This window comes from Dasypus novemcinctus, chromosome 17, assembly GCF_030445035.2.
Source record: "Dasypus novemcinctus isolate mDasNov1 chromosome 17, mDasNov1.1.hap2, whole genome shotgun sequence".
NCBI classification, from domain to species: domain Eukaryota; kingdom Metazoa; phylum Chordata; class Mammalia; order Cingulata; family Dasypodidae; genus Dasypus; species Dasypus novemcinctus.
This window is the reverse complement of record NC_080689.1, coordinates 33,668,912-33,688,611: the sequence shown is the minus strand read 5'-3', so window position 1 is coordinate 33,688,611 and position 19,700 is coordinate 33,668,912. Positions and strand designations below refer to the sequence as shown.

The following is a 19,700-nucleotide window of genomic DNA, read 5'->3' as shown; positions in this document are numbered from 1 at the left end:
TTTGCATTTAAAGCCTGTTTTGTCTGATATTAGTATAGCTACTGCTCCTCTTTTTTGGTTACTATTTGCTTGGAGTATCTTTTTCCAGCCTTTCACTTTCAGCCAGTTTGTATCCCTGGGTTTAAAGTGAGTCTCTTGTAAGCAGCATATGGATGCTCATGTTTTTTTAATCCATTCTGTCAGCCTATATCTTTTGATTGGGGAGTTTAATCATTCACATTCAATTATATTATTGTAAATGCATTAATTACTTCTACCATTTTATTTTTTGGTTTTCCTATGTCATATCTTATTTTTGTCTTTTTACTCTTTTAGTTACCCTTTCTGCTATTCTGTCCTCTATACTCTCCTCCAAGCCTCTTCTCTCTTTTCCTTTTTGACTGTAAGGCTTCCTTTAATATTTGCTGCAAAGGTAGATTCTTTCTTACAAACTCTCTTAGTTTCTGTTTGTTCGTGAATGTTTTAAACTCACCTTCATATTTGAAGGGCAGCTTTGCTGAATAAAGAGTCTTGGTTGGCAGTTTTTCCCTTTCAGCATCCTAATTGTGTCATACCACTTTCTTCTCACTCCATGGTTTCCAATGAGAAATCCATACTAAGTCTTACTGGGCTTACCTTGTATGTGATAGTTTGCTTCTCCTTTGCTGCTCTCAGAATTTTCTTTTTATCTTTGACATTTTTTATGCTGAGTAGTATGTATCTTGAAGTTGGTCTTTTTGGATTTATTCTGATTGGGGTATGCTGCGCTACTTAGACATGTAAGTTCATATCTTTCATGAGAGTTCAGAATTTTTCAGCTGTTATTTCCTCAAATACTCTTTCAGCCCCTTGTCCCTTCTCTTTTCCTTCTGGAATTCCCATGACACATGTGTTGTTGTGCTTTGTGTTATCATTCAACTTTTTTTTCCTCATTCTTTTCTCTTTTCAATTTCAGCTGTTGTCTTCTGTTTCATTTATTCTTTCTTTGATCATTTTGAATCTGCTATTATATGCCTCTAATACATTTTTTATCTCACCTATCATGTCTTTCATTCTTATGGGCTCTGTTACTTTTTTATTCAGCTTTTCAAATTTTTCTTTGTGTTCATTCAGTGTCTTCTTTATGTCCTTTATCACTTTAGCTATAATGCCTTTCTACTCATTAATTTGATTTTGGAAATTTGTGTGCATCTTGTTAATTAGTTGTCTCAAATCCCATGTCTCTTCTGGGGCTTTGATATATTCCTTTTCTTGGGCCATTTTTTCCATTTTCTCAGTGTGGCTTGTAATTTTTTGCTGATGTCTAGACATCTGATTAGGGTGGTGAGTTTATTCAGATACTTGATTTCTTTCTCTTTTGTGGGGTTTTAGTGTTGGGAGGCTGTGTGTTACTGCTGTTTTTGATTCTTGGTTCAAGCTGTCCTGGGTCTTTGGGATTGTCCCTGTTAATTGCTCATATTTGGGCTCTGGACCCAGTAATAGGTTGCAGACCCACTACCTACTGCCTTTGTGGTAGGGGAAGCTGTAAAGGCTGGAAAGAGCCTCTCTTACTTTAATATTAGGTTGGTATAAAAGGAATTGTGGTTTCGGATCATGAATTTTAAATCATTATAATTAGGCTCAAACACATCTTTATTAATCAAAATAGGAACCATTACAATGAACACATTTTTGCCAATGAGAAATAAGTTTGTGTATTCCTGTAGTGTAAAAATCCATGCTTTGGGATTCAGTGAACTCTTGGAAAGCATTTTCTGCATTCCGCTGGTTGTGGAAATGTTCTCCCTGCAAAGTGTTGTCTAGATGCTTGAAGAAGTGGTAGTCAGTTGGTGAAAGGTCAAGTGCATATGGCAGATAAAGCAAAACTTCATAGCCCAATTTGTTCAACTTTTGAAGCATTGGTTGTGCGATGTATGGTTAGGCCTTGTTGTGGAGAAGAATTGGGCCCTTTCTTTTGACCAATGCTGGCTGTTGGCATTGCAGTTTTCAGTGTATCTTATTAATTTGCTGAGCATACTTCTCAGATGTAATGGTCTCACCGGGGTTCAGAAAGCTGTAGTGTATCAGACCAGCAGCAGACCATCAGACAGTGACCATGACCTTTTTTGGTGCAAGTTTCGCTGTGGGAAGTGCTTTGAAGCTCTTCTCGGTCCAACCACTGAGCTAGTTGTCACTGGTTGTCATATAAAATCTACTTTTCTTCCCATGTCACAATCCAATAGAGAAATGGTTTGTCATTATTGGCATAGAATAAGATAAGACAATACTTGAAAACAACCATTCTACAGTCATTTGGCATTTGAAGCAAACTGGAAAGGTGAAAAAACTTGGTAAGTGGGTGCCTTGTGAGCTGACTGAAAATTTTAAAATCATCGTTTTCAAGTGTTGTCTTATCGGCAATTTCTCGTGTAGTTTAAGAGGATAAGCTTTGATGATTGCTCTCAGTTGGTCATTGTCAACTCCCGATGGCTGGCCACTATGCTCCTCATCTTCAAGGCTCTCATCTCCTTTACAAAACTTCTTCTTGAACCACCACTGCACTGTACATTCATTAGTAGTTCCTCGTTCAAATCCACTGTTGATGTTGCAAGTTGTCTCCCCTACTTTACAGCCTATTTTGAATTCAAATAAGAAAATTGCTTGAATTTGCTTCTTGTCTAACATCATTTTCATAGTCTAAAATAAATATAAAATAAACAGCAAATAATGTCATTAGCAAAAAAAATAAAGCAAGAAATGCACATTAAAATGATGTGTAACAAAACCTACATTTATTTAAGAATTTATGCCAATATCAAATGGCAAATTTCAACAATGCAAAACTACAATTACTTTTGCACCAGTCTAATACTTTTAGTTCCTCACGTGTACTTCTTGGTCTGCCAGCAGATGGCGCTCTTTGGCAGCCCTCTTAGTTCAGTGCCTGGTCAGAATGTGTTTGCTGCAACATGGACAGGATCAATGTGAGAGGTTCCTACCTGGAAGCTAAGAGCCTCGTAAATCAAACTTTCTCAGAGGCAGTTCTCCAACCTTTGCTGGCAGCCCCCTCCCTTTTTTCAGGTAGGAAGTAATTCCACTCCCCTCTGCATCCTCAACAAACAGTCCCTGTTAGTTGAGAGGAAAACTGAGAGGGTCAGATCTCTTCAGTCCCTTGCTGGCTCCTAAGGCAAACAAAGTTGCAGCCCCGCCCGGCCTGGAAGGGCTCATGGGACACAACAGACCAAGTTTGTGCTGTTGTCAAAAGCTGGGTCAGCCTTAGGCTGTGGCCCCTCTCTGCCCTTTCCTGGGAAGGTGGATCCCTTTGGTTTCCTTGGTAGTCGCCAGCCCAGAGGCCTCAGATTTCAAAAGTGTCTATAGTGTGAGGGAGGTTGCTGTCGTTTGCACCTATGGCTTTTAACTCAACAGTTTTGACGTTGCAATTCTTTTCCTTTGCCCCTCCTCTGAGCAGTGTCCAGCCTTCCCCTAGTGCCCTAAACCCTAGATTTTTTTTCCAGGCCATTTCTGCCTATCTTCTAGCTTTTTCTGGAAGAGTACTGTGTCTTTCTAGTCCAACTTCTTCCTGGAAGTTATACATAATCTTCTGAAATAGCAATTTCATTTCTGGAAATTTATCCTAAAGAAAACCCAGGCCAGCAGCAGCTGGTAACCCCATGGCTTTTGATGATTTGTAATTTTTTTGAGAGGCAAATCACTTCCTATTGAGTATGTGTTGGGTATTGAATCATGTCCCCCACAAATAAGGGTTAAAGTCTTAACTCCCAATCCTGGGTGTGTGAACCTATTTGTAAATAGGGTATTTAAAGATGTTATTAATTAAGGCAAGTTAGAATATGGATGTGAACCCATTTGTAAATAGGACCTGCCAAATTGAATGAGGGTGGCCCTTAATCCATATGACTGGGTCCTTAAAGCAGAGATTGCCCTGTGATTATGGCAGAGATTGAGCCAGCACCAAAATGCTTCGTGCTGGTCTGCCAATACCTTGATGTTAGACTTCTAGCCTTCAAAACCATCAGACAATAAATTCCAATTGTTTAAGCCAACCCATTTTGTGGTATTTGTCATAGCATCCCTGGCAGACTAAGACAATATATCTAATACATCTCTCCACATATAAAATTCACCATGGCTTTGTTCTGCATTGGCATGCCTACCAACTCTTCTGCAATGATAACAACATGTTTCATGGGGAGTGGATGTATCTCAAGTGCTTGAGCAACTACTAACCATGTACCAGGTCTCAGGTTCGATCTCCAGTGCTTCTTAAAAAACAAAACAAATGAAAAAACCAACTTGGGACCCAGTATAGCTCAGTGATTGAGCACCAGCTTCCCACATATGAGGACCTAGGTTTAATCCCTGGCCCCAGTACCTCAAAACAAAACAAAACAAAACAAAACAAAACAAAACAAAAGACCCATGTTTCTTTGTGGGGAAAAAACCTGAAAAGAAAAACAACTGTAAATTCTGTAATATAAAATGATTTTTTTTCCCACAGAAAAAAATATCCTAAAATGAATATCAGATAAATAGAACTAAAAACTTATATGCAAATTTAAAATATCTCAATTTTTTCTGGACTTGCCTTACAGGAATTGGTGACATTTGCACGTGAAAATTGAGGCAGAATCATTGCTGGGTCTTGATAAAGGATGCCTCAGGACAGGGGTTCTTAATAAGGGGTCCACGAGCTTGAATTGAAATTCAAAACAATATTCTTGCGGGGACATGTTGCTGTGGATATGATATATTTATTTAATAATATACATTATAGTGTAAACTTAGTAAGGGGTCCCTGGTTTTCACCAGACTGGCAAAGGGGTCCATGGAACAAAAAGGTTAAGAACCCCTACCTTAGGATGTGGGTCAGTTGGTCATCCCAAATTAACTTCTAATGAAGCTGAGATTAGAAAATATTAGGTTACCTGTTCATAAAGAGATATAGCATCATAAAAGAAAGACTAAACTCCAAGAATCAAGATTCTAAATAGGCAGTCTAATAAAATTGTCTTAATTTCTTTTTTCTTGTTAGTAGCTAAAACCTAAACATCTTTCCCAGAAAGTAACATTCATTTTACCCTCAAAAGTGTTCCTCATAAAAGAGAAAAATGATGAAAGACAATACACTCACTTGAGAATTGAATGATGGGGCTGTGGAGTTCTTACTATTGTCTTATCTAATGTTTTAACACATTGTCCCAGTAAACACCCAACATAAAGTTTCTGGCAAGTTGGTGGAGGGAGCTAGGAAGTTCAAGAACCTGAGGCCTTACCTAGCTTTCCCCTAGCTCAGTATGGAAGCAGTGCAGTGTGACTGCCTGGGTTCACATCTGGGAAAGTTATAAGACCTCCGTTTACCTCAGTTTTCTCATTTGTTAAAATAGTAATAATAACAAGTACCTATCTCATAGGATTTAGGAGTAAATAATATAGTATACTTAGCTTCTGGGGAAGAGCAAGCAAGCTGTTGTTATAAATATTACTGCTGTTATTTTTGTTGTAGCTGAGAAGGGGCGTTTAACATTGAGAATTCCTGTGTCTCCAGGCTCAAGAAAATGCTGGTTTCTCTCCTACATGTTGGGAAGGGTAAAAACAAGTTGCTGACCAGCCAGCCATAAAGCTATATTTGCTTCAGTCCCTTCCACCTTCAAAGTGTTTTTTCACCCTTCTCCTTTTCCTTTCCTCCTCAGATGTAGATCACTCAGTCTGGAGCCTGAAACTCAGTGGTGTATTGATTTAGTCTCCCTTATCCACCACCCTCCTTTCCTGTCCCCAGTCTAGCTATGGATTTTAATCTTTGCCTGTCTTCTGACTCTATGTGACCATAACAAGTCACTCTGAACTCAGTTACCTACTCTTTAAATGGAATAAAAATGTCTCTGCCCATATGAAGGACGGCTAGGGATATAGCAGGTTCAACATTTTCAGGTAACTTGAAAAGAGGAGTCCTATCCGGGATGGCATTTGTAGTTTGTTTGTTTGTTATTAAAAAAAAAAAAAAAAGCTGCTTCCCAAGGAATAAAGTTGTTTACCTCTGATGGACTTTATGATGGACTTGGACTTTATGCCCTTGTAGTGGCAGAGCTGTTTTATTTCAACCCCTCCACCACTAGCCTGTACATTTTTGAATATGACTTTTTTTACTTACCCTCCTCTTACAAATATTCACAGGCACTAATCATGTTATAGCCTTACAGTCAGTAAATTAAATTATATTAATTCTAAACACAGTATTTTTGAGCTGTAGAGTCTTGCAGTCTTTGAAACCACTAACTTAATTTTATCCAACTCTTATTCAGTAACTCAAAAGAACCAAATTTTTTTTCTTTTAAATTTGGTTTAAAAAATAATAATAAATTGCTCCCAGGCAGTAGTCCTGGGTGCCAAATTTTATCTGGGATCTAAATCTTCTGTCTCCATGGGAAATCCCCAAAAGTAAAGGAGTAAGGAGTACTAATGAGATGTGATATATTACAACTTTTACCTTGGTTACATACAGCCCTGGGTCTCAGCTGTGTGACTTTAGGTGCAACAATCTGAGATTTGTTTCTCTTACCTACGTCCACAATAAAATTTTCAGGGAATCAAATGAAATCGTCCTTTTTGAGTGCTTTCAAAGTATCTTTTTATCTGCATGTAAAATCATGTAAGTAAAAGACTATTCTAATTATACTGTCATTACTTAAAATTAGACTATAAGCTCATTCAAGGCAAAGGCTGTTTTCGTCTTTTATAGAGTCTTCCTCCACAATAAATAAATGTTTATTTAATAAAGCTGAATATGCTTTCTAAATTTTTTAATTGGCTTCAGCATCTGTCACATCCCTTCGAAGAGCCTTGATTTTAGCTAATCTTTTTAATATGCATATGTAAGACATCAAGATTCCCTAAAAAGAGGATGATATGCTGGGTAATACTGGATTGGTGTTGATGATTGTTTTGTTGTTGTTTGAAAAAATATGTTAGACTGACTCTTATGTTATTTGTAAATTGATTCCTAAGGGAATTCTAAAAAAGATTTTAGAAATTTTTTGAACAGTAATAGCATCATTTCTATATACATTACCTTCCCATTTTTATATACACAGACTTCTTTGGATATATATTTATATACATTTGTTTTTTAATAATGGTTTTAATTACATTATAATTACCTACCTCAATAATAATCAAGACTACTTATTCTTTGTGGGATGTTATTATTTCACTGGTCTTAGATATTTTGTTTGATAGAGCTATGTGAGCAATGTCTTCAAGCATTTCTAAATAGAAGAAAATCATTCTAAATCTTTAACTTTTAGGGGATTTCTGTGTAAGCACATTTTAGCAAGCACTTTTTTTCTCTCAAAGTTAATTCCCTGTACTAAATTGCTAGAGAATATAAACTTTAAAATTAAAAAAACTGTTCTAAGGATATGTCCTCTTACATAGAATTAATGCAACATGTGAAAAGTATCCAGTTTCTGTGCATGTATAACAGACCTTTGAGAAAGAAGGAAACATTTAGTAAGTTCTTCAAAAGTTAGAAGCAGGTATTAGTCTGATGCTTATAAACCAAGTCTTTTGAAAGACAAGCTGCATTCCTTAGTCATGACACCCTCTCCTTTTCAGTTGTGCTAGGTTGTTTTCTGCTACTCATAGATGCAGATGTATGTTCAGATGCAGGAGGAGCTCCACAGGTACTCCAAGTGATACAGAATGATGATATTAAAAAAGCTTCCACCACCACCCAAGTAACCATCAGGTTTAAAACACTACTGTAAGGGCCTTCAGAATGACCCTGTTACCCTTTCTGAAAAGGTTAGTTTTTAAAGAGTTTATCTGCAGTATGTGGTTTTTTTTTTTGTTTTTTGTTTCTGTCTTTTTTTTTTTATGTTACATTAAAAAAATATGAGGTCCCCATATAGCCCCCCCCAACTCCTCCCACATCAGCAACCTCTTTCATCTTCATAGCACATTCATTGCATTTGGTGAATACATTTTGGAGCACTGCTGCATCACATGGATAGGTTTACATTACAGTTTACACTCTCCCCCAGTCCTCCCAGTGGACCATGGCAGGACATACAGTGTCCAGCATCTGTCCCTACATTACCACCCAGGACAAGTCCAAGTCCTGAAAATGCCCCCATATCATATCTCTTCTTCCATCTCCCTACCCTCAGCAGCTACCATGGCCACTTTCTCCACATAATGCTACATTTTCTTCCTTTACTAATCACAATAGTTCCAGAATAGAATATCAGTAAATCCACTCTAATCCATACTCTATTCTTCCATCCTGTGGACCCTGGGATGGTGATGTCCACTCTACCTCTATATCGAGAGGGGGCTTAGATTCCACATGGATGATGGATGCAGTTCTTCTGCTTGCAGTTGTAGGCACTCTTGGCTCCCTTGTATGGCGGTTGACCTTCTTCACCTCCCTGTTAGCTGGCTGGAGTAAGTCCAATAAACCAGAAGGTAGGAGTTACAGGTCTGTTGAGGCTCAGGGTCTGGCTATCACATGGACAGTCCAGAGATTCAGGCCCCTGAGCATACACCAAACCCTAGTAAAAGTAACAGGAGAGGCTTGTGAACAAAGATCACATCTAAGTTCAACTCCATCACACTCAGAAACACAAACTCCAATGTAGGGCCAACAGACTTGGCACTGAACTCCATCTGCCATGACCATAGAACCTGTGGGTCTCTGTAGCCCTCAGAAGAACCAATACCTGGGCTTATATCTACTTTGGCTGTATTTGCGACCCTGCTGAGGGGTGCATAAGAGCGACCCCTCTGATGACCTCCTGACTCTTTTTTGGAGACTCTTAGCCGTATAAACTCATTTGTCCTTTCCATTTCCCCCTTTTATTCAAAGTCAAAAAGCATTTTTGACACCTGATACTACATGTAGGCTGAGATATTCTGTTCTGAGTTGATCCTTTTATTCAAGGTCATTTTCTAGTTACATCTTCAGCTGGTACTTGATAGTAATCCCTCGGCTCCAGTGAGGCTCAACCCCCGGAGTCATGTCCCATGCTGGGGGAAAGGTAATGCATTTATGTGCTGAGTTTGGCTTAGAGAGTGGCCACATTTGAGCAACATGGAGGCTCTCGGGAGGTAATGCTTAGGCACCCTGCAGCTCTAGGCCTAGTTCTTGTTTCAGGCGCACAGGCTTACAAGCATAGTCATTCGTTTCAAGGGCTCATTGTTGGACCATCCTTCTTTATTGGTCTTAGCCATTGCACTTGGGAGATTGTTGCTGTTCCATTGGGGAATGTGATAGAGCTCCCCTGACTAGGAACTCAGCACTCCCTCAGTTGTCGTTTTTAACTGTAACCACTATGAAAATATCCAAACATTTTTATGTACCCTGTATACATGCCTGGAGAACTCACTTCCAATCATGTGTCCCCTATCAATAACATCCCACACCATTATTCCTCCCCTTCCATAGTTGCATCTCTCTGTGATCAAAACTTCTTCGAAAATGAAACCTAATATATTGCCAGGTTCCAATAATAGTAAAATGGATTATAGTGATGGGTTTAAAGGTTAGATATAGAATACATACTAATTTAGAAAAATTAAAGTAAAAATAAATTGGGGTATCAAAAATTAAAAAATGAAGAAGCTTTGTTTTTGATATTTTGCCTTTTTTCACTGCTGTAAGTGTATATACAGTGGAAAGGCAATTTCTTCCATTTCTTCCTCAGTGTCTACATCCTTTCTTTTTCTTTTTTTTTTTTTCCTAATAAGTTTGTCTTCACAAAAGTTTTAGATCACAGTAATTCATCTATACAATATATGGTACTCCCACATATCCAGCATCAAACACCTTGTGCCTTCTCCAGCAATGATCTTTTTACACGTTCATATTACATTTTTAAAAGCCAGTCAGCATAACTTTTGTGGAGAATTATATTTGTTCTACTTTCTGGGGTTGATTATGTGCTGAGAAAAGCCATTTAAATATTTGTTTCACTGTATGTCTCCCAGCTCCTCTAGGAACGTAGGTAGTCCTGTGGGTACTTTCATTAATATACTGTGCTGGAATTTACCTGTGGATTTTGCCCCAGCAAAGATTTTTAAAGTAATCTCGCCTAGTTCAGTATCTAGGTTTAATGAAGTTAGAAGTTTGAAAAGATTCTTTGATGATGATTAAAGTACAGGTCACATTGCTGCCCCTTCTATTTGATGCTGAAACCTCAGATGTGATAAAGCCAGCACTCTTTCTTTAAGGCGAACTAAATTTGTACTGCTAAATTCTCACCTGTGTAAATTCTTCTCTGCAGAGAGTATAAAAGGAATAGCAGGTATTTCTGCTTTGCTACATTTGAATTCATATGTGGACTTCAATATTAAGAGCAGGAGATTTAATAAACATAATATCCATGTTTTTAGAGTAACATATTATTACTGAACTTTTCATTTGTATCCCACTGCTATATCTACAATCACAGTTTAAAAGGCCAGGTTTTCTCTGAGTGTAAGTTCTCTTTTTAAATCATTGAATATCCACCTGTATTACAAATTACAACTTACTTTCTCTGTACCCACTCATATATATATAATAGGAGTATGCTTTTGCATTTAATTTTTTGTTTATTGATATAATTCCTTTAAAACTGAGTAAAACTAGATAAAAGTAAACACACATGAAAGTTTATTAAAAGTGTTGGGAGTAAATTGGCAACTAGAAGATTTTGCCCTTATAGCAGGGTTCAGTGTGGAGTTATAAATCAAGTGTTTTGCCCACAAAGCACATGCTAATATTAAGTTGTTTTTAAATTGTGTTCCATCACCAAGGCTCTTCTGTGCTCTGTAAGCTATCATGTTGCTTTAATGTAATGAACCAAGTCCTCAGCTCTTAAATCTCCGTGCTGGAAATGATTACATAAAGCCTGAATGGCTATGTCTGAAGTCTTATAAATCTTAAGAATTTCTCATTCTTTAAGACTTGTGGGGTGCAGAGTAAAACCTTGCATTTGTAATAAGCTTCTGTTGAAAATATCAGTGATTTTGGACTATATAGCATTCTGGTTGAAAAATAAGCATTATCTCTGCTGCAAGGTCTGTATTTTAACTTTGTGCAGATGTGTGCTAAAAGGACATGATGTGCTTATTTGTTGCATTTATGCTACTTTCTGTCTTTAAGTAAGATGGATGAAATTACATATTAAATAAAAACAGCGGCTCAAACAGCAGTCCTTAGCAAACTGAAAAAAATCTCCCAGAGACAGTGGAGAAAATGAAAATATGACTTTAATAACTATTTAAAAGTATGTGTATAATAATTTCTATTTAAAATATGTGTATAATAATTTCTTTGTGAGATTGGCTAGTGTTAATGTTTAAAAGTAATCTGCCCTTAAATTTTGTTAGTGAAATGTTATCAAAAGCATTATGTTTTTCTGTCTTAACCAAATATAGCACTTTAATTTTGTCATAGCTACAGTTAATATATGTGAGTGTTAATAGTCAATATCTAGTATTTATTCTACCATATGTAATCTAGAGAGATAGAATAGCAGAGTGGACAGAACATGGTCTTTAGCGTGAAACTCCAGTTAGTGAGAGTGGCTGTGTGGCCTTGGGCCACACATATATTACTTACCCTCCCTTTACCTCAGTTTTTCTTCTCTATATGATATCTGCCTTTTAGGATTATTGTCAGGATTCAGTGAGAAACATCTATCACGCACTAGCATAATGCTCACACATATTTATCAGTACATGTTTATTTACATTCTGTGCTCCAAGTTTCATGATGTATAATGTGTTTTTATTTAGTACTTTTGAACTAGAATACATAACTAGAATCAAAACATTGCATTGAGTATAACTTGTCACACTCAATTCTCAAGTTAAAATTCAGAATTTATAGAATAATTTTTTCTTAGGATATTTAATAAACACATGCTTATTGAGTTACTCAGCTGCTGAATATAAAATATTGTTTTCTATCATCTACAGTTGAATATATTTGAAATCCAACAAGGAGAGGTCAATCTGAATGCTATTCCAAGTTCATTTTATAGTTTTATCTACCCACTTGTTTGTTATTTTCCTTTTCCTGCAACTTATAGCTTTAAGAAAGTTTTCAAAATAAAGAAGCATTTGACGTTCAGTAGCCATTTAAAATTAGAGTTGATCAATGTGAAGTATTATCAAGGAGTACAATTTGGTGCTTTTTTATTGATTTCAGTTATCAGTGCCCTCAGGCATGTGTGTGTGAGAATGAAAATGACATATGAAATATGCACCCAGGTTAAACAGACCAATTTTCTTCTTACATCTGCAATCGCTATTAATAGAATTCTTTATGTGGAAGTCATTTTGATAGCAGGTAGTTTCTCTCTCTCTCTCTCTCTCTCTCACATATACACACACAGACATACACATACACAATCTTAAGACTCCAAGTCACCTGCTGATGTGACGTTTTTGTTATGAGGCCAAGACTTGTACTGTGTTTTGGGAAGTTTATGCCATTTTCTTACTTTATTAATTATAAAATACTGTTGAAGGTTATTGATTTACAGCCCATGAATACACGGTTTTTTTGTTTGTTTGTTTGTTTGTTTGTTTGTATTTTAACAGATTGCCTTAAGCCAGAATCGGGGGATTTGAAAGATATTCTGCTAAATAGCCAGTTGCAGGCTAATAAAACCAAGAGGATGAATACCAGAAAAACCTGCTCAGCAGAGCATGTATTATTTAAGAAGTTGTGTAAGGAAGTTGGCTGTGGGCAGAGGTTGTCATGTGACATCTGCCCTGTCAGTCAGAGCTCCAGCAGTTGTTCCCTGTCACCAGGGCCTTTGGGTATTACTGCCTATCCATCAGCACTAACAGATACCAGCTGCCTCTCCTGGGCTGCGGAAGCCATGGACACACAGATTTAGTGTGTATCTCACTGGTCACTAGTTTGGATGAAAACTCATTTCCAAAGAGGGAGAGGCTATAGAAATGTAAGAGTGTTATTGCTTGTGTGGGCTCAAAGAGACTTTCTGGTTAAATGAAAGTGAGAGAGCTTCCTCCAACAGATACTCAGTTATCTTCACTAAAGACTTTTGGTTGAATACGACAATGCAAAAAAGACTTGTCAGAAGCATTCCTTTTATAATGATGCAGCAACCTGACAAATTTGGATCCCGATTCTGATTTTAGGCAAGCCTCCAACAGTTTTTTTTTTCCCTTCTTGTATTCCAGAGGCATCCTTAGAGGAAAGGATTTGAGGGCATTAGTATCACTATCTGTCTGTCTACTGTGTTGACATTTTTAAAGTGCCATTAATCATAGAAATGGAACTTAATGACATAGAAAAATACCCAGCCAAGGAATGTCAAGGAAGTAAGCCACAATCCAAAATTCAGATGAAATTGAAGTGAAATGCATTTTAACCCTTTGTGTTTTTTTCTTTATCAACTTACTACTGAACCCCAAAGCTAAGTAATTGAGAGGCAGGTGTGCAACCAAGGAAACTGGCAAACATGGCAGAGGGAAATTAAGAAAGGCTTCCTTGGCTTCTTAATTACTTCCATTTTGGGGAGAAAATTGAATTTTCTTTTTGATACTCCTCATATTCTTTTTTTCTCTTGTTCTGAATACAGATGTACTTGATATAATTTAGTTTATGGGAAGCATGGCTATTGATGGAATTTGAGAATTATTAGGCTTGCTGGCATGTTGCACAGATAATACTGCCATCATAGATGCACGAAAGTAAAAAGTTGGGAAACGGACTTGGCCCAGTGGGTAGGGCGTCCATCTACCACATGGGAGGTCTGCGGTTCAAACCCCAGGCCTCCTTGACCCATGTGGAGCTGGTCCGCGCGCAGTGCTGATGCAAGCAAGGAGTGCCGTGCCACACAGGGGTGTCCCCCACGTAGGGGAACCCCACACGCAAGGAGTGCACCCCATAAGGAGAGCCGCCCAGCGCAAAACAAAGTGCAGCCTGTCCAGGAATGGCGCCACATACACGGAGACCTGACGCAACAAAAAGAGACACAGATTCCCATGCTGCTGACAACAACAGAAGCGGACAAAGAAACAAGATGCAGCAAATAGACACAGAGAACAGACAACCGGGGGGGGGGGGGGGCGGGGGGGAGAGAGAGAAAGAAATAAATAACTCTTTAAAAAAAAAAAAAAAGAAAGTAAAAAGCAATGATATGACACGTGAATGTGGTACTTAATTTGTCAAAAGCTGGGAATGATTGGTATATATTTTGCTGGATTTGGGTATCATCAATTCATTGTTTGCCTATTATCTAATTTAAATTAAAATCACCTTTCCTAATTGAAATTTAAGGAAACATGAGGTAAATATAGTTAGCCCTATTTAGAAAATATATATGATACTAGGCTAAATAATCATTACTCTGTAAAATGTTTTTAGTGCTGATTCCAAACAGCTGCTTCATTTGAAAAATAATACAAGAAGCAACATCCACCTCCCCTTTTTTCCAAGATCTCCTTTTGCAACATGGGACATGCTCAATTAAGCACCTAATAGTAGGTGCTCAATTAAGGCTGATTGGTTGCTGTATGGATCTGAGGAGAATAAATTTTAGAGTGACCTGTGTAAGTAGATTGGTAAATAAATAATATTAATAAGCATTCTTTTCCCCCACTACAGGTTTTTATTTTTCATTGGAGGGACACTGTGTGAGATTGGAAAGCCTGAAATGCAACAAAAAATAAATTTCTTCCTTGAAAAGGAAGGAATAGAGAAAATTTCAGAAAGATTACAAACAACAGTACATACTCTACAGGTCATCATGGATGGTCTTAGCCAGCCTGAAAGCTTTGACTTTCGAACAGGTAAACAACAGAACTTGAATTACAGCACATTGCATTTGCAAACCTTACATTATCTCTTTTGATCCTCGCGACAATCCTATGCCATGGAAGAAACAGGTAGCATTCTCTATATGTGAGAAAATTAAAGGATAGTGATGTTTAAAGCATAGTGATGTTCCTTCAAAGGCATTACAGTTAGTGTCCAGAGCCAAAGCTGGAACCCAGGCCTCCAGACTTGTAGTCCCAGGCTTATTTTCCATTGCATTAGACTAAATGTATCACACATGTACTGCTGCATGCATGGAGGCATACATTTTTCATGATCCTTTTGTAAGCTGGTTTTATCTCCCACAGTCGAGCAATCCAAAGGTAAAGGATTCAATTTACAAACTAAAAAGTGAACCTTCTTCCTAAATTATTGTCCTCAATGTTCCTGGATTACACATTGGACACAGAAGACAGTATCTCTCTTTTGATTTTCCTTCTAATTAAAAGGGCTCTCCGCTTTCAGCACAAGTAGATGGTAAGGGAAGTATAACAGCCATAGTTGTTGAGAGCAGTGATCTGGTAAAAGAATCAAGGTGTCAAATGTCCTTCTTCCCAAGGAAGTTTGAAAAGGAACCGCTGAGATTTAAGTGAATCTGCACACGCATCTCATAGCCAGTTTTGATAACACCATGTTTTAGGCTGAATGAAAAAAGCATAGTTAGACATGCTTTTTGAAAAGGTTTAAGGGAATTTCAAAATATACCCAGAGACTTCATTGTACTATTTCTTCAACTTTTCTATAGGATTAAAACTTTTAAAGAGAAATTGGAGAAAAATAAAATAAAAACACCCAGTTTTTATTCCAAAAATATGGAAATAGAGACCTCAGGAAGGTCCTCCAAATAAATTGTATCATTGATGTGGAGACAGTGGCCATGGTAGTTGCCGAGGGCAGGAAGAAGGAAGAAGAGATGGTGATGTGGGGGCATTTTCGGGACTTGGAGTTGTCCTAAATGATACTGCAGGGACAGATGCTGAACATTATATATCCTGCCATAACCCACTGAATGGACTGGGGGAGAGTGTAAACTACAATGTAAACTATAATCCATGAGGTGCAGCAGTGCTCCGAAATGTAGTCACCAAATGCAATGAATGTGCCACAATAATGAAAGAGGTAGATGATGTGGGAGGAGTAGGGGGGTTGGGGTGTAGGGTATATGGGAACCTCTTATATTTTTTAATGTAACATTTTTTGTGATCTATGTATCTTTAAAAAAAAAAGACAAAAAAAAGAGAAAAATTTTTAAAGAAAAGAAGGTCATCCGCACAAAGTGAATGTTTCAGTAGGTGAATCACCCTCCATTTGGGGACCTGATATTCTTTCATTTGGATTCTATGGACATCAACTAGCAGGAATACTAAATAGAGTAGTTGTTCTCAACAGAGTAGGATTTGGGGGTGATATGCCTAGACCATCACATTAGGTGGTTGACAAATGTGATCTGGCTACAAGTCTCTTACACTGGGTTTTCTTATCCATCTTTGTTTTTCCTTCATGGTTTTGATTGCTCTATTATTCCAATTATACTTAGACTCAGCAGAGATCAACACTCACATCATATGGTTCAATTAAACAACCAGCAGAGTAGATGTCCTTACCTGATGATGTCCTTAGTTGAGCAGAAATACAGATGTACTTGGATTCTAGGCTGACCTTTCTAGTTACTGCAATGTTTATCAATATGACAGTTGACATTTCAAATAAGTGTCTTTAAACAAACTTTCAAACTGTCCTCTGTCCTACTGTGAGTCACAATTTTTAAGATGTCTGAGAACTTTTTTACTACTTCACACATCCACAAGGGGAAAGGCAAATGAGCCATTCTTTTGAAGGAGCAGATACTATTTTGGATGTTTCTTTATTACAGTATTTGTTATATCTCTTTTCTCTTTTTTCTCAAAAATGTTTCCTTTCTTAGTGCCTCATCCTTTTTTCATATTCATTCTGTCTCTTATTTTCTCAGTGACATAATCAATTCCATTTTTATTAACATTCTCTAGTTGCTAGTTAATTTCCTCTTTGACAACCAAGTGTCAAAGTTTGCATGGCACATAGATTTTCTGCTTCTCAGTGGTCAAGGCTGTCTTCAGGAACATGTTAAGTAGTTCCTGATTCTGATCTTCCTTGCAAAATTAAACTAAGCAGCTCATCAAGAACCCTTGGGGCATCTGCAACAGCTGAACCTCTGTTTTAAAAAAAAAAAAAAAAAAAGATGGGGGAGAAAAGAGTTTTCAAGCATAAAACCATGCTTATGGGGCCTCAGAGACCTCCTGCCCCTAGCCCTGATCAACAACTTTGTTTCACCTTGCTTTGACACAGTCCTTGCCCAGTGTAATCAAATCTTACAGTAGGTTTCTTAATTTTGGAATTCACTGCTTCATCATTAAGCAGAATTCTGCACAATCAGTCCCAGTTTTAGCTTTTTTTTTTTTTTTTCCTGAAGGAAAGGAAATTTTGGTTTTAAAGAGCGTTTTTGTTTTGGTTTACAGGAAAAACTTGAATTCAAAAAAAATCTTAGTTTCAGTATGGTTCAATTGAGGGAAGGGAATAAAGAAAAGAGGTGGCCAGTTGTTAGTACCAATGTGAAGGATAGCTTTAGCAAGTAATCGATAAGGCCAGAAGCTGTGGAGGAAAAGGAAATGGAATGGAGGGTGGGATGAGGTCTTAGTAAAAGGAGATCCAAGCATAGAATGTGTTCTTTGTTATTATAGGCAACATTCAGTAATCCTAGGAAAGGGGGCCAAGAAGAGCATGATAAATAGAATCCACAGATAATCTAAAACCCCCATTTAAACTGTTAGTTCTGACCTTTCCACCATAAACTCTGTTGTTTTGGTTTTTTTTTACTAGAGTCATGATAAGTCCTTGTTATACTTTATACCCACCTTTTAGAGGGTGGTGTTAATGAACAGAGAAATGTACACTGGGATTATCCAGAAGAGAAGGCTGTAAGGAACATGAGAACAGAAATCTAAGTGTCTTCATCTTTATATCTTTACACCCAACAGAGAGCCTAGCTGGGAGATAAAAATAGGGGTTAATAAATACCTGATCAATTGAATTGAAAGATTAGGTAATAGGTGATCTAGGTTCTGAGCCTATGATAATCAAGAATCCATAAATTTTGATTGGGTAAATATATTAGAAATGAATAAGAACTTACTCTTGAGTTCAAAATTTATTATGGGAGATGAGAAGAGAACATTTGAATTTCATCCACATTTAACCAAAAGTTGACTTACTTTCTTCCACCTTTAAATGAGAATCCAGGCACTGGGGAAAAAACTCCCAAACTCCTTTGTCTCCAACTTTCTCAGTGTTTATGGTTTAGCCTTATGCAGTCTTTGAGAAGATATATTCTCAACACCTAACACCTTTTCATAAAGAGGAAAATAAGAGTCTCTACTCTTTTCGATCCTGTTATGTATGGTCACATGTGATGAGAGAGTATTTGGGGAAAAGAAAGTGTTCCAGTATTTTCTTGAATTGTTTCTACTGCGTGAATGCTATTTCTCCAACAAGGGTTCATTCTTCTCTGAAGGCCTGCCCGAGTCTTTGGTCCCTTTAATGTCTCCTCAGTGCTTAATACTAGTCTGAGCATATAATAGATATTCAGTAAATGCTAATTCTCTAATTTATACTGTGTCTAGGAAGTACAATACCTTATTATTTACACTTTTTTCCCTTACAGATTTTGATAAACCTGATTTCAAGAGAAGCATAGTCTGCCTAGAAGATCTGCAAGTTGGGACTATTCTTACAGGCAAAGTGGAAAATGCCACTCTGTTTGGAATTTTTGTGGATATAGGTGTGGGGAGATCAGGTCTGATTCCCATACGAAATGTGACAGAAGCAAAACTTTCTAAAACGAAGAAGAGAAGGAGTCTTGGACTAGGCCCTGGGGAAAGAGTGGAAGTCCAAGTACTCAACATTGATATCCCCCGATCTAGGATTACTTTGGATCTCATCCGGGTATTGTGAGTATCCCACTGAAGGCCAAACACTGATTTTATTTCCTCATTTCTACATATTGACAAGAATAATTCGGACATTTGTGAATTCTATATAGCAACTGAGAAACAGTTCACTTAATATAAGACTATTTTCAACACACTAATTTTTCCTCCTGAATAAAAAGAAAACTAACAGTTTGCTTTCCTTTTTCCACTAAAGAAAATAACCTAATAGACATCCTTATGTGACTTCATATAGTGATGATTTTCTGATCAGAATTTTATTTTTTATAATTTATCTTTGGCTCTTTTTGCATTTTATATAACAGATTGCTTCACTTCTACATGCCAGCAGCTGCCTTGCTGGACTTGTATGGGATTATTTTCTTGGTTTGAATTGTATGTACACTGTGTCTTGACACAGTAGGGCTAGCAGTGTTTAATCCTCCCATCACATAGATTTTCTTTTTTTATCAGGCCTTTTGGACTTACTACATGATTTTTCAATAATCTTTATTTTCCTTGCCACCCAAATCAGAAATAACACCTATAAAAGAGATCCTGATTTGTATGTAACCATAAAGTGAATGACTCAAAAACATTTCTCAGAAGGACATATGTATTGATCCCCACAATAAAATTTTGTGTCTGGTGAACTTTGTTTTTGCTATGTTGATTCAGTGAATGACCCTAGGAGTCAATCTGGGGAAAATAAGGTGTTATGCATATTCATGTCAATGTCATATAAAACAACTGTGCCTTTGGGGTAGAGGGAAGCCTCTGGAAGTATTAAAAATTACTTTCTGGCCATTTTGACATAGCTTAGCACAGAAGGGTATCTTCTTTCTTAAGCATCAGTATTAAACTTCAAATGGAGATTTTTAAAAAATGGCCTTCCTAGAAATTAGATGTAGATCACATGAGAA

General features: G+C 37.3%; 1 protein-coding gene across 4 annotated transcripts in view; it reads left to right on the top strand.

Moving 5' to 3' along the window:
* The window catches only part of SRBD1 (S1 RNA binding domain 1), a 261,168-nt gene extending 241,738 nt beyond the window's left edge, over positions 1-19,430 (top strand). For all 4 annotated transcript variants that reach the window (XM_004447327.3, XM_023588117.3, XM_004447328.4 and 1 more), the window contains exons 20-21: positions 14,606-14,790; positions 18,513-19,430. In XM_004447327.3, coding sequence (XP_004447384.1) covers positions 14,606-14,790; positions 18,513-18,802 — 475 coding nt within the window. In that variant the 3' untranslated portion in view covers positions 18,803-19,430. The remainder of the gene's footprint in view (positions 1-14,605; positions 14,791-18,512) is intronic.
* Positions 19,431-19,700: the final 270 nt, after the last annotated feature.